Source organism: Saccoglossus kowalevskii, chromosome 18 (genome assembly GCF_978046115.1).
Source record: "Saccoglossus kowalevskii chromosome 18, keSacKowa6.1, whole genome shotgun sequence".
NCBI classification, from domain to species: Eukaryota; Metazoa; Hemichordata; class Enteropneusta; family Harrimaniidae; genus Saccoglossus; species Saccoglossus kowalevskii.
In genome coordinates, this window is record NC_140658.1 from 678,178 (window position 1) to 692,757 (window position 14,580).

General features: G+C 35.9%; 1 protein-coding gene across 1 annotated transcript; it reads left to right on the plus strand.

Moving 5' to 3' along the window:
- The first annotated feature begins 1,827 nt into the window (after positions 1–1,827).
- On the plus strand, positions 1,828–11,455 carry LOC100370677 (diphosphoinositol polyphosphate phosphohydrolase 1-like). The gene is made up of 4 exons (XM_002738857.4): positions 1,828–2,055; positions 10,142–10,252; positions 10,638–10,767; positions 11,075–11,455. The coding sequence occupies exons 1-4, from the start codon at positions 1,912–1,914 to the stop codon at positions 11,173–11,175; spliced, it is 486 nt and encodes a 161-aa protein (XP_002738903.1). The 5' UTR covers positions 1,828–1,911; the 3' UTR covers positions 11,176–11,455.
- Positions 11,456–14,580: the final 3,125 nt, after the last annotated feature.

The following is a 14,580-nucleotide window of genomic DNA, read 5'->3' on the forward strand; positions in this document are numbered from 1 at the left end:
TTGAGCATTAAGGCATGGATATGAATACAATGTTATTTTCGAAAACGAATAAAGAAGAAACTATTGAAAGAGAAGAGAAATTGTTAGATAACAAGTATTTAATACCAAAAATAGCATCAAATAAAACTGTCCATAACCAATAACAGCGGATTCCAATATCGAAATCAGACAATATTGTGAGGGAATTGTAGTCTGCTCTGTACGCTTACGCGCGTTCGGTCGAAGCGTTCCATCTCGTACGCGCGCTTCTAAATTCCGCGACTGATGCCGCTGTCCTTGTGGCCTCCTGATTCGTTCGCCCTATTGTGTTGATGAAGTGAGATTAACCGAGGATAATTTATCCACGCAAATGCGATAAACGAAAGGGGGGTACAATGTATGCCTACGAGTACATAGAAATGAATTCGTTCTGTTTTTGTAGTGAGTAGTACTACACAATTTGCGAAACGAGATCGTATTCCCTCAGCGTCGACTCCCGGTAAATGTAACAGTCCGGGCACAGTTTGCATAAATAAATGAAAGTATCCGTGTCCCCATGTGTGTATTTGTTTATTTATACAGTGAGATTAAAATAACTGTTGGCTCACCTTCTAGGATGGCTAACACTCACTAGCTTTCCGGTCATGTTCGTTCGCCCGCTTCAAAGTAGTCGTCAAATCCCCGCCCTGTCGTAGAATTTAAAATAACTACTAGTATTACACAGAAAGGACAGTTGCTAATAATATCTACCTTGATGGTTTGAAAACACTAGTGGGATGGGGTAACGATGCAACTACGTGCATGTAACACGGGTACGCACCCCTACGGACAGTCGATCAAGCTGGACCACTGCGGCGATCTAGCGAAGTGCAAGGCCGCGGTGGACATCGATACGGCGTGCCAGTCACGGTGTGCCGTTCGCTCGGGCGATCACTGCAATGCTACTCCACACCACGCATCAGTCACTCATTCACTCGCAATGTAAATGAGTTCAATACAATAATATTTAATGAATTAAAACTAGTTTCTTTCTTAGTTTGCCCATGGAACTATAGGTTTATAGTTCCATTTTTGAGATTGTGGAAACAATTTCTAGAAAGACATTTTAAATTATTCAGATTCACAGGCCAGTGACTGTGAAACTACTTCGTTTACTGTAGATTTTTCTCTATTTTTTCCCGCTTTTTAGAGGCAGAAAATCCACTGGTAATGACAACGCTACAAAATAATAACAATAATGAACTCCCCGACAACCCATAATGGGCGAAAGCTCACTTTGTGCGACATATATGGAGCACAAAGTGTGCTTAAGTTGGTGGGTCGTTCATTATTGTTTTTTGTTTTTTTTAACCCGTTCTAATGTTGCATCACGGATGGAATATACATCAATAGAAATAATACTTGTACTATTCTTAGCAACAAAGCTGATAAAACAATAATCTCCGTACATATTAAATAGACCATCTGATACTTTAATGGCAATACATATCTAATAATCTCTAATTTACGCTCATCATTTCTTTATTTAACTTATTTTAGTAGCCATATTAGGGGTCAAGTATTTGAAATCATAGGTGTCTCTGGACGAGTGTTACTAGTGCATTTTTCCCGCTGTGTATTATCTGTATATTTTTACATGTTTTTATACTATTCGTCAAGGTCAGACCTACCTCTAAATACTCTAACTAGATAGAGGCGCCTGGGAGACAATTTTCTAATTTCAACATTTTTTTGATGGGGTGAAAGTTGGTTTCCATGAAGCACATTTGCGGAAATTCACTCAGTTACTTAATCCTGATTCAAGCTGGAATTTGATTCCGAATCCTTAACCGAACCCGAGGCCAAGGTTGACTTGAACGTACACCAAAATGGCGACAGTATTTGCTCGTCGTTCTTGTTTGAAAACAATGTCAGTAGATGTTTTAGCTGAACATGCACACACACGATAGCGATATGTCGAAACACAGTCCCGAGAATATGGTAAAAACAAAACCACATTCAGTTCGTACGTACGACGATGAAGGTTTCCGAAAACGAGCTGCATGTCTGTGTTTTCGTAACGAAGAAGAAAACGAGGTGAGCGTATCATACGGTAGCCATGGTGGGTAACTGCCGGTTCCGGTAGCACAGTTTTACACGATCTTATTTCCTGCCGTTTTCTTTAAAAATTGTGGATGTTAGTCATATTGCGTGCTGTCGTATCAGTTCAAAACAATCTCTGATCTAGACATGGTCTGTAACTTGACTCGTACTTTCTGTTCGAGCAATATCTATTGTCTCACTATATCATATATGACAACTTGAACAGGGAATTATGATTATACTACTAGTATTATCCTTCTATTACCCTAAACATCATAATTCATTTTTTTTCAACTGTCCATGATGTATAGAAATGCTGTAATACTTCAACTTGTGCTATGCTCAATTCTAAGTCAAAGAATCGATACAACTGTAGAATATCAGGATCAGTCAGACTGCAATAGAAATATTCTGCATTTCTGTAGTAAAGAATAACGATATTATTAGTAGTTACAGTGGGTACCGAAACTAACTAATCCTGAAAACTGCTATCTTTCTATTAAGGTAGCGAGAAGGGTTTTGTAACGTTTTCGAATAAAACATTCTCTGTCTGTTTTCTTGTTCAGAACAGTAATTTAGCTTATATATTTCAAAAGACTAAGTATAGAGGTACAAGTTCGCACAAACTGGACAGTCATTGTTTACATAATGATCACGTGACATAAAAAATGGCCAACCTTGTAAAAATGACTAAGTCCGCAATTGCGAGAGCACACTGCGGAATTTCCTGGTGAAATTTACATCATGCATTATCCGTAATCAAGTCCATTGAAATGTGTCCCCGGTAATCAAAAGACCTATTATTCCGATTTCTATGCAGGTTTGTTTTTTGTCCCCAAATAATTTCATACTTGACACCTTTAACAGACTATTATTCTGTGACAAAGCATTTTCTTTAAAAACCTGGACATATTTCGCACCATCATTATCTTTTGAACGATAACTGCGAGTTTGAATGTCCTAGTCCGAACGCACTTGATTTGGCAGCGGTCCCAATGAGTCGTACTCAGTCAAAACTTCAACTCGAGAAAAACGCGAAAAACAGTTTTGGTTAATAAAACACTGTATATTTGCTGTATTATTATAAATATACACTAAAAATGGCCAAACATCTTAACCACTTATATCATAGAACTCATACAGAGTGTAAGATAATGAATAATTTCAAGCTCGAGCGTGAAAAATGAAGAAAACTGCTGGCATTTGAGACCGTACTCCAGGAACGTTCGGGTTTCTATTGTTATGCAAAAACACAACGAGGGATAATCCTCTGACAAACATTACTGTACTGTACACGCTGACAGTTTACAAACAAGCTAATCCTTCAAGTGTCTCTGATAAGAGATCTAATAAAACTGTTTTCATGGTGAAACAAAATGGCAGATGTTTGAAAAAAAATTGCTGTTTCAGAGTGCAACACTGAGTGGCAGATTTTTCTTTGCCTCGTCTGTCAACGCTTTCTTTCCTTCGCCATTGCGTTATAAAAATGGTATTAGTAAAATAGAATATTGACTTGGAAAATAAAACGATTTAAAAGAAAGTTGCGCAAAGTTACCGTACTTATTTCGCACAACCTCTCACCCGCTTCCGCTTTCCAATCACATTTTTCTCTCACTTTTGCGACCGCTTGTTGAATTCGACCGGACAATTTCCGCTTTATTTTCGACCGCGCACACCCCGAAATATCACCGCACGCCAGCCCACCCGCTAGCTCGCTCGCATTTAAAATTCGGACTAATAGAAACAAATTCCGAGATTCACATTGTCTTATAATTGTCTTTCTGGTTTTTATGAATGTTGAACAGCTGACAAAAGTTCAAATACTTTTTGTTTAAACTATCTATAATTATATGCACGCAATCTGACCCTTTGACCTCGATTTGGCTTGGACTGAATATTTTATTTTAAACAATATTCTGACGTGAAATACAACATGTATTTCAACACAAGTACGAGATGGTTGTCTGGGGTTTCTTTCCTGATTGTCGAGTCTTCGCGATGTGTTTTGTATAATTATTGTTGTTTTCCCCCGAGGCAAAGACAAGCTGAAGGACTATGAAGCTAAATGGCAGTTCCATGCATGGGCTGAGTGAAAGGAAATATTTCTAAGCCTAAAATAAAACCAAATATTACACCTCTTTGTGTATTTGTTAGTTTTACATATGTTTTTCATGACAGTATGTCTGTAAATATCTAGAAAAATCTCGTCTTTTGTTGATAATTTCGATTGTTTGAAATGTCTGTCGACCGTGTCCCAATAATTTGTTTGGAATGTCGATCCCAGTTGGTTTCTCCATACTGAGTTTAGGAAGGGCGTCGATCAACACAGTCGGCCGAGACAGGACAAACATTGACCCTAATCATTCATGGGGACCATGTCCGTAATATGTAGACTGAAACCCCAAATAATTAAACAAGTATTATTATTATAATATATATTTTATTTAACATCGCAAAACTACAACAGAGCTAGAGTTGTTTGCGGTGAAACAGCCGCCTTGAAGTCGATCCAACTTCAACTAGCCATTTCTTACCCTGAAATAAAAAAAAATAAAAATTTGACGAAGAGCATCGGGGAAAATATTAATAATAATTCTTATCCATCGCTTGCTTTATTTTATTTGAATCCAGGATATTCAAGAGTTTTTTGGCATTTGTTGGCAACTTCCGCGCTAAAAAAGATTGAAAATGTGGGTGTGGTTCTTTTGCGAGGTCCTGTTGATAATACAGACAAATATGGCTCTGTGACCCAGGTCGTGCTCCGATCATGTGACTTTCAGCCAATCAATGATGTTGTAACAAAGCATATTTGACGCTGAGATACATTTGTCCACGGCGAATCAGTTTTCTCTGCAAGTTGTGGAAATAAAGTAAACCAGAGTAAGGCCGATGATTAGATTTACAACTATTAGATTTGAAGTGTCGTTCAGAATTTAATAACAGTTAATACTAGTTGTATGTTCACACTTTACTATCAAAACCACCATTTCGATCACTCATGTGCCAGTGATCAGTGTTTGGGCGAGCGGTCGGTGTTTCAATGAGCGAGCGAGCGAAAAAAAACGCGATTAAAATGCAGTCGGTTTCCGGTTGGACAAGTGATTAAGTGATAAGCGGTCGATGTAAAAGCGGAAGGTTGGGCGAAATGAGTACTGTATGCCTGGACTGTATGACCATGTTTCTCCGACGAAGTCTCGACTGACGATAATGCTGATAATGGACGTTAGATAAACACACACTGTTTGCTACGGGAAGCTTATCACCCGTTATATCAGAATCGTCAACAACAGAGTATACAGATAAGATGTTATCATTTAATCCCTTCCAAAGATAAACATTATGCAAATATCCATAAACACTAATTTAAGCAAAGTTATTTCGCAATTTCGATCTTTTGTAAACCTGGGATGATGTATCAAGGTCTAAAGTAACTGTTTTATCAATTTTTGAAAAATCAAGAAAAAAGTGAAAATTTCCCTGGAACATTATTAGCAGAGTTTGTTTTGACCAAATGACATTCTCACAATCAACAGTTCATAATTATTAAATTAACCAATAATCTCATTGTGGATGTTTATTTTCTTTTAACCTTTATCTTGCCAAATAAGTATTTATTTTGTAAAAAAAAAATATAACTCTGAAATGCTATTTATATATCGGTAGCAAATATAGATTACTGGTATGTATTCAAGGTGCAACAAAGTAAATTGCAGTAATGGTGCACCGGTATATGTAACAAACATGTTAATGTTGTACATCGATCTGTGATTAGTAAATTATTAGAGCATAGAATATTACAAATCAGATGACTAATCATTCTTAATTTTATTAACTCATTACTGGCTCTTTGTACCAGTACCAAATTTTTTGCACAAACATTTTTATTTTTTAATTATTTATTTTGACATTTTGTGTTCACTGATACGCATGTGCAATGATTATTATTGTCGCATGAAAACAATCAGTGCCCATGCATATTAGAAAATTTCATTGTTTTATCAAACAAATACTAGTTCAGTGTTTTCAAGTCATGATAACCGATAGTCTAATGTAGTCATCAACATAAAATTTCAAACAACAATATTAAAAATTACATGTTAACCATTTCGTCTTTAAAATACTAGACAAAGTCATATGCTGTTCTTCAGGTGTCTCTGTCATTCAGCTAAACTTGCTTTTACAAGAAGGACCACGTGACCATGTTTGGGTGAGCAACCACGCTACATCGGCCCCACTTTGGTAAAAAGTTTCTGAAGGAATAGAAGATGCCCTCCACTGGAAACATATGAGATAGAAGTGTAAAGGTACAGAGAACACGCTGACAAAATGTCATCAAAGAATACAAAGGAAAAGGTGAAAAACAGAAGGAAAAAGAAACCAAGGAAAAGAAACTTATGGAAGCCTACATGGCGTCGAAGACAAGCGCGAAGGAGGCCAAAAAGGGGGATGGCGAAGAATCGGGGTTCGAAAATGATGAAGTCTCAAGCTATTCTCTGAAGACTATCACTAAACTGATCACTGATCTAAAACAAAGCACAGAGGCAGGTTTCAGGGATATAGCAGGAATTTTAATACGAATGGGGGAGGTGGAGAAGAAGTGCAGTGAATTGGAGGAAACGGTAGAATACAATGCGAACATTGGACGGGAAAACGCCCAGGAAATTGACCACCTGAAAAAAAAGATCCACGAGCTAGAAACTGAAAATGAACGTACAAAAGAATCAAGTCTTAGAAACGAAAGGCATTCCAGAAGTTTCAATCTGAGATTTTATGGAATCAAGGAGAAAGAAAAAGAAAATGCTCTGAGCACTGTGAGGGAAATGGTGAGTGAAAAATTTGGTGTAGATCCCAAGACCGTGGAAAACGCATATCGAATCCCCGAGGGGCCCCCAAAAAGTAGTCGTACTCGGGCCATAATTGCAAGATTTATCTACTGGTCCGACAGATGGGCTGTGTTGTCCACATCAAGGAAAATAGTGAACGGAACTGAAATATATGTTAAAGAAGATCTCTGTGATGAAGACTACAGAAGAAAGCGAAGCATGATTCCAACTATGCAAAAAATATGGCAGAAGACCAAGATTTCAGAACGGGCGACTTTACATTGATGGAAAACCTTGTGATAGCGGCGCGTGGATAGAAGACAAAACTGACTGACTGTGAACATCGGGACAATTATGATACTGGGGAAAATAACAATAAAAGATCACAAATAAATAAGTTAATAAAAACAGATGGTTCAGCAATCACATCACAAAAGGATATTAATGCAGAGATTAAATTATTTTATACTAAGCTATACTCCTCAGGGCTGGACACTTCCATAGAAAACTTTACTGCTTGTCAGGCATCGTTTCTCGGAACCCCTAACATCAAAAAACTTTCAGAGGACCAAGCAGCAGTTTGTGAGGGTTGTATTACTTTTGAGGAAGCCCATGAAGCAATCAAGACATTTCCTGCAAATAAAACTCCAGGAAATGATGGAATGCCGATTGACTTCTACAAGTGTTTTGGGGGTCTTATTGGAAACTTTGTGGTTAATTCATTGAATACTGCTTTTGAGAAGGGCCAGTTATCCCCAACACAACAACAAGGGGTAATCACTTTATTGGAAAAGAAAGGAAAGGACAGGAGATTTTTGAAAAATTGGCGGCCAATCTCATTGCTGAATGCAGACTACAAGATTGGTACAAAATGCCTGGCCAAGCGATTGGAAATAATTCTTCCTTAACTCATACATGAAAATCAGTCTGCCTTTGTGAAAAACCGATTTATTGGGGATGGGGTGAGATTGGTTGAAAACATTCTAGATTATTCAGATAAACAAAAAATACCAGGCATTTTATTGACTATTGATATAGAAAAAGCGTTTGACACAGTTGAATGGGATTTTCTATACAAAACACTGCCAGCCTTCAATTTTGGAACTGACTTCATTCAGAAAATCAAAGTACTGTATAAAAATATTTCTAGTTGTGTCATGCACAAGGGTACAAGCACTGGCTATTTGCCACTTCACAGAGGTGTGAGGCAAGGGGATCCCATATCACCCATGCTTTTTATTTTGGCCTTAGAAATTTTTATGATTTCAATGCGTGATGATCCGAATATTAAAGGGTTGGAAGTGCCCGGCCAGGGGGAGGTTAAGGGAGCTGCGTATGCAGATGACCTCACTTGCTTTTTAAGGGATGTACCATCCTGTCATCGCCTTTTTGAGAAACTTAAACACTTTCAGATAATCTCAGGTTTAGCAGTAAATAAATTGAAAAGTGAGGCTATGTGGTTGGGAAATGAAAACATAGAAAAGATAAACCCCTACGTCTTAGTTGGCCTAACACTCCCATTAAAATTTTGGGAATTTACATTTTGTACGATAAAAAAAATGCCATCCAGGATGAATTGGGCTTCCCCATTAGAATCTCTAAAATCATCAATTAAATTTTGGAAAAGGAGAAATTTAAGCCTGTTAGGTAAAGTGCAAATTATTAAAGCCCTGGGTATATCCAGAGTGTTATATGTGTTAAAATACTATTGAAGTTTTGAAAAAAATTAACAAACTCATTTTTGTTTTTTTGTGGGGAGGTCCTGATAGGATTGCCAGGAGGACAGCAATTGGTGGTATTGAAAAAGGAGGTTTAAATGTCCCAGATGTATTTTCAATTCATAAAGCTCAACGTATAAACTGGATGCGCCGCTATTTTGATGAAACCACACCTCATCCGTGGAAATGGTTTTTGAAAAATAGTTTGGTAAACGTGGGAAATATTGAGCTACTTTTGAAAAGTAATTTTGACATTAAGATGTTGCCGTTACAACTTAACAGCTTCCACCACAGTATGCTGAAAACCTGGCAGTCGGTGAGGGACTACTCCCCGGAAGGGCATATCCTGAATCAAATAATATGGAATAACAAAAATCTTTGATTGCTGATAACAGTTTTTATTACAAAGAATTTGATGATGTAGGGATTCACTATGTGGGGCAACTTTTTAGTAACAGGGGTTTTATATTGGATTGGAAAGAAATGATGAACAAAGGTGTCCCAAAGCACATGTTTTTGAAATGGTACAGTATTATATCATCAATACCTTCAGGGTTAAAAAGAGGTGTGGAAATGAAATATTTTGATATTGTGGGAAAGGAACAGATGATTGGGGTGAAGTTTGTTGATTTGCATATTCACTTAAATCAATGTACAGCAAAGCAAGTTGTTAAGGGTATTGTTTCACAAAGTTTTATTCCCCCACGCTCAGAGAAGGTCATTTCGGAATTGCTAGGAGAGAGAATACATGGCTGGGAAACTATTTACAAATTACCTTTCAAAATAGCAATAGATACTAAATTGAGGGAATTTCAATGGAAAATGAAGCACAACTTAATAATGACAAATGTAAAACTAAATAAAATTTTGCCCCAAATTTGCCAATCTAAAATGTGTACATTTTGTAAAGGGGAAGTGGAAACAATTATGCACCTTATGATAAGGTGTCCTCTTGTTCAGTTGTTTTGGAAGGCATTTTCTGAGCGATGGGGAAAACATATTGGGTTGAGAAATACTTTATCTGATGAAACAATTCTGCTGGGAGACCCACATGAGTCATTGTTGCTTATTTTGTTGTTATTGGTAACTAAGCGTTTTATTTATATCTACAAATGTAAAGGAAAAATTCCACATTTCAAACATCTTAAACCATTTGTTCAAAATATTCAGAACACTGAATATGTTATTGCCAACAAAAAAGGGAAATTAAATGCACATATTAAGAAATGGGGTAAATTTCTGACTGTTTTGACCATGTAAAGGTATTTCATATGAGATTTATGTGAAACTGAAATGTATCTTTTAAGAGACTTGAATGACTCAATAAAAAAATATCTTAAATATAAAAAAAAACTTGCTTTTACCCAACACTGTATGATTTGTGTTACCTGATATTTTCTTTCATAGTCAGCTTCACACTCAGCAGTGAAAACAAATAGTACAGGTACATATTGGTCACTTGCCATGGCATTCAGTGTTGGGAATATGGCATTCAGCTCTTTAAAATATGTTAATAAACTTTTTTTCTCTTTTTGGCAGATATTATTGGTATCCAGTAAAAAGTTTGGGGATCGCTGGTTAGTGCCAGGTGGTGGTTTAGAACCGCTTGAACACCCCAGTGTGGCTGCCATGAGAGAAGCTGTTGAAGAGGTATGATACCTTTATTGTTCCCACTTAATGCATAGGATAGATACATCACATTGGTTTCTCCTTCCCTATTGTCAGTCTTACATTACATTTTACATTTTATTTACCTGCAAATTAAGAGGAGGTCAAAGTGTGGTTTCTGTCTTAAGAACTGTCCCTTTTTTGTTTGAATTTTTTTTTTCATGTTGTGATTTAGATTTGATTTGATTTCTATAATGTAATTCATATAAAATCCACTTTATTTCTTTGCATCATCCATAATTTTGATGACTGTTTAAAACCTCATATATCATTTGCACCTTCCATGTTATCCTATGTTGGTAGGAAAGAGTTTACACTCAGTCATTTATGAATACCGTATAATGTTACCATTTCTTTCAATCTGTAGGCTGGAGTGAAAGGCAGTCTTGGCAGGTGTCTTGGAGTTTTTGAAAACTCTGAAAGGAAACATAGAACATGTGTATATGTGCTGGTAGTCACAGAATTACTTGAAACTTGGGAAGATCAAAAAAATTTTGGTAATAGTTGATTTCTTTACTATCTGCTTTTAGTGCCTATATGTTAACACATTGTCTGCTGAAAGTCTCCATGGGTAGCCAATATGAATGGGAAAAAGTAGTGTTAATTGATACATGTATGAAGTTGTGCTGTCTTAGTCAACTCCATCTTTAGTCACAGCTCAATATTACACTGATCAAAAAACTGTTAATTTTCCCAAAAGAGTGTATGACATCGTTTCACTTCAATTCTTGGAAAAATCTCAAATCATGCCATTTGGTCAATTACAATAATGCTCACTTTTGTTCTTTGTGTTTTACTCGACAGGAAGAATAAGGCAGTGGTTTCCTGTGGATGAAGCATTTGCACACTTGGAATACAAACCCCTACAAAAACTTTTTCTCATAGAAGCATTGAAAAGCAGATGATTCTTGTATCATGGCAAAGCTACTTGATCTTTTAGTCTGTTTGATGGTCAATAATAATTGGTTTAAATAATTTATTCAATCCCTTCTATAAAGTAATACACAGTCAATGCTGTCTCTGATGGAGACAGTTTGATAAGAGTCACTATGTTTTTGAGATAAAATTATAAATATTGCTTATTTTTAAGTCACAACTTTTTTTTATTTTTGACAGTGTTTTGAGGTAATCTGAAGTTTTCTGTTGTTACACTAGGCAGGTCATGATGTCATTTGCCAATCTGAATGTAAGACAAATTCTACAATTTCCAGTATTTTTCATTGTTGTTATAGTGTGTAACAAACAACTTTTTAGGGTTGTGTTTTATCTGTTTCAAACCTAATGTTATGTGAACTTTTTTGTCTGGCATTAATAGAGAAGATACCATATTTAGAATAACAAGTGCTGGTTAACCAACATTAATGGTTAACTAGCAATAATGGTTAACTAGCAATAATGGTTAACCAACATTAATGGTTAACTAGCAATAATCTTTTGTAACTTAGATGTGTCAAGTTATGAGAAAAACTGATGCTGGAGCAGAACTTGGCAATATCTTCCACTTGCTTAAACTATATCAAATGACAACTTTTAATATGTGTCAAACCCCAATACTTACAGCGAAATCATGCTTGTATAATGTGTTTTTGATTTAAAAGGGGGTTACTCAAATCTAACATTGGCTGTTGCAAGATAGAGAAATGACAGTTTATGCCTTTCAAGAACTTGATATTTCCATAATTCTTTGTGTTTTTTAAGAATCATTCCTGATCTTATTTAACATTGAAGGAATAGTTAAGTCTAACAACATAATACTCCCAGATAAAAGAGCTCAGCAAGTGTAAGAACATGCAATTTACAGCTTTTTCATATCACTTTTTATTCTCTAGATATTTAACTTTTCATTAATTTATGTAGTTGAATATCTGGAGAATAAAAAGTGATATACAAAAATAAATAAATCCTACATTTGTGGAGGTTGTTCTTTAGGGAGTATTTTGTCGTTTGACTTGACTTCCCCTTTAAATAGTTTATAACCAGTATTATTATATCAGTACATTTAAAAAATAAAAAGTTCATATATAATATTTCTATTGTAAGAAATAATATTTAGTGAGAGAGGATTCCTGTATAACACTGTTGATTCTTTCATTTCAAAGCAAAACATTTTTTTGAATGATTTTCGTAGTCCATTTCATAAAACATAAATTGTGTTCATCATGATTACCTAATAATTTGTAATAATTGTAATTATCCATCTTAAATCTGCTTTTTTCCAACATATGTACATGTATTCATGTGAAATATTTTGATATGATGTAACATTTTACTATTCAAACCAAATGGTAATTACTCAGAAATGTTTTCATAGATGTTGTGTGAAAAAATAGTTTGGTGAACGTATATTTTTATCTTGCTTTTGTAAACATCATAAATTTAAACCATATTGTAAAAGTCTATGAAATATGACCATGTCTTAATGGTAGCCACCTTGAGGAGTGTCTGATTTTATTATGTGTGTGTCAGTGTTGTTCTTGCTGAAAAAAGGGGTAAAATACTTCGGTTATATGTGTAATTATATCATGTTTATTCTTCAGTGACATAAAACCCTGTAATATTATGAGATTAAGGTAGCGAGAAGGGTTTTGTGACGTTTTCGAATAAATCATTCTCTGTCTGTTGTCTTGTTCAGAAGAGTAATTTAGCTTATATATTTCAAAAGACTAGGTATAGAGGTACAAGTTCGCACAAACTGGACGGTCGTTGTTTACATAATTATCACGTGACATAAAAAATGGCGAATCTTGTAAAAATGACTAAGTCCGCGATTGCGAGAGCACACTGCGGAATTTCCTGGTGAAATTTACGTCATGCATTGTCCGTAATCAAGTCCATTGAAAGGCGTCTCCAATAATCGAAAGACCTATTATTCCGATTTCTATGCAGGTTTGTTTTTTTGTGCTCAAATTATTTCATACTTGGCACCTTTAACAGACTATTATTCTGTGGCAAAGCATTTTCTTTAAAAACCCAGACATATTTCGCACCATCATTATCTTTTGAACGATAACTGCGAGTTTGAATGTCCTAGTCCGAACGCACTTGATTTGGCGGCGGTCCCAATGAGTCGTACTCAATCGAAACTTCAATTCGAGAAAAACGCGAAAAACAGTCTTGGTTAATAAAACACTGTAGATTTGCTGCATTATTATAAATATACACTAAAAATGGCCAAACATATTAACCACTGATATCATAGAGCTCATAAAGAGTGTCAGATAATGAATAATTTCAAGCTCGAGCGTGAAAAATGAAGAAAACTGCTGGCATTTGAGTCCCCACTCCAGGAACGTTTCGGGTTTCCATTGTTATGCAAACGAACAACGAGGGATAATCCTCTGACAAACATTACTGTCCTACTGTACACGCTGACAGTTTACAAACAAGCTAATCCTTCAAGTGTCTCTGATAAGTGATCTAATAAAACGATTTTCATGGTGAAACAAAATGGTCGATGTTTGAAAAAAAAAAATTGCTGTGTCAGAGTGCGACACTGAGTGGCAGATTTTTCTTTGCCTCATCTGTCAACGCTTTCTTTCTTTTCTTCGCCATTGCGTTAGAAAACATGAAATTAGTAAAATAGAATATTTATTGACTTGGAAAATAAAACGATTTAAAAGAAAGTTGCGCAAATTTACAGCACTCATTTCGCACTACCTCCCGCCCGCTCCCGCTTTCCAATCACCTTTTTTCTCGCTTTTTTGACCGCTTGTTGAATTTGATTGATTGTATCTGTTGAGATGTAGCAGAGATTGATGCCATCCTGTACTGCCTGAATGCATACTTTGCAGTATTTTTTGATCACCTTACTATTATTTATTTAAGTTGCATATAGTAATAATTTATTGAGAGATAATAGCCTGAAATGACAATAGGAGATCTTTTGTGCTGTAGTTTGTGTGAGTGACAGGATTCTATTTCCAATGCGTGCTCTAGTGCTTCAGTTTGCAATGTAAACTAAAGAAATTATTTGCATGTCATGTCAATAACCTGTAACAGGTCTTTACCCTGTATAAAAGAATGTTTCAATGACTGCTGATACGCTTTAGAACAACTGTTGCAGCTTTTACGAAACAGCGAACTCAATTCTCAGTACCTCGAATAGAAAACATGCGTGTTTTTGGAAATTTTTCTCAGGGTTTTGCGCATTGCATCACAGGTTGACATAGTCGGCATTTGCACAACTCAATCGAAGAACTGACCAATGCACCCCCCCCCGAGTGTGTTTCATCAAGTATCAATTTGTAAGAGGTTGTACAAAATATGTTGAAATATTTGAGTTCAAAGTCAATCTTATAACTTAGACAGAG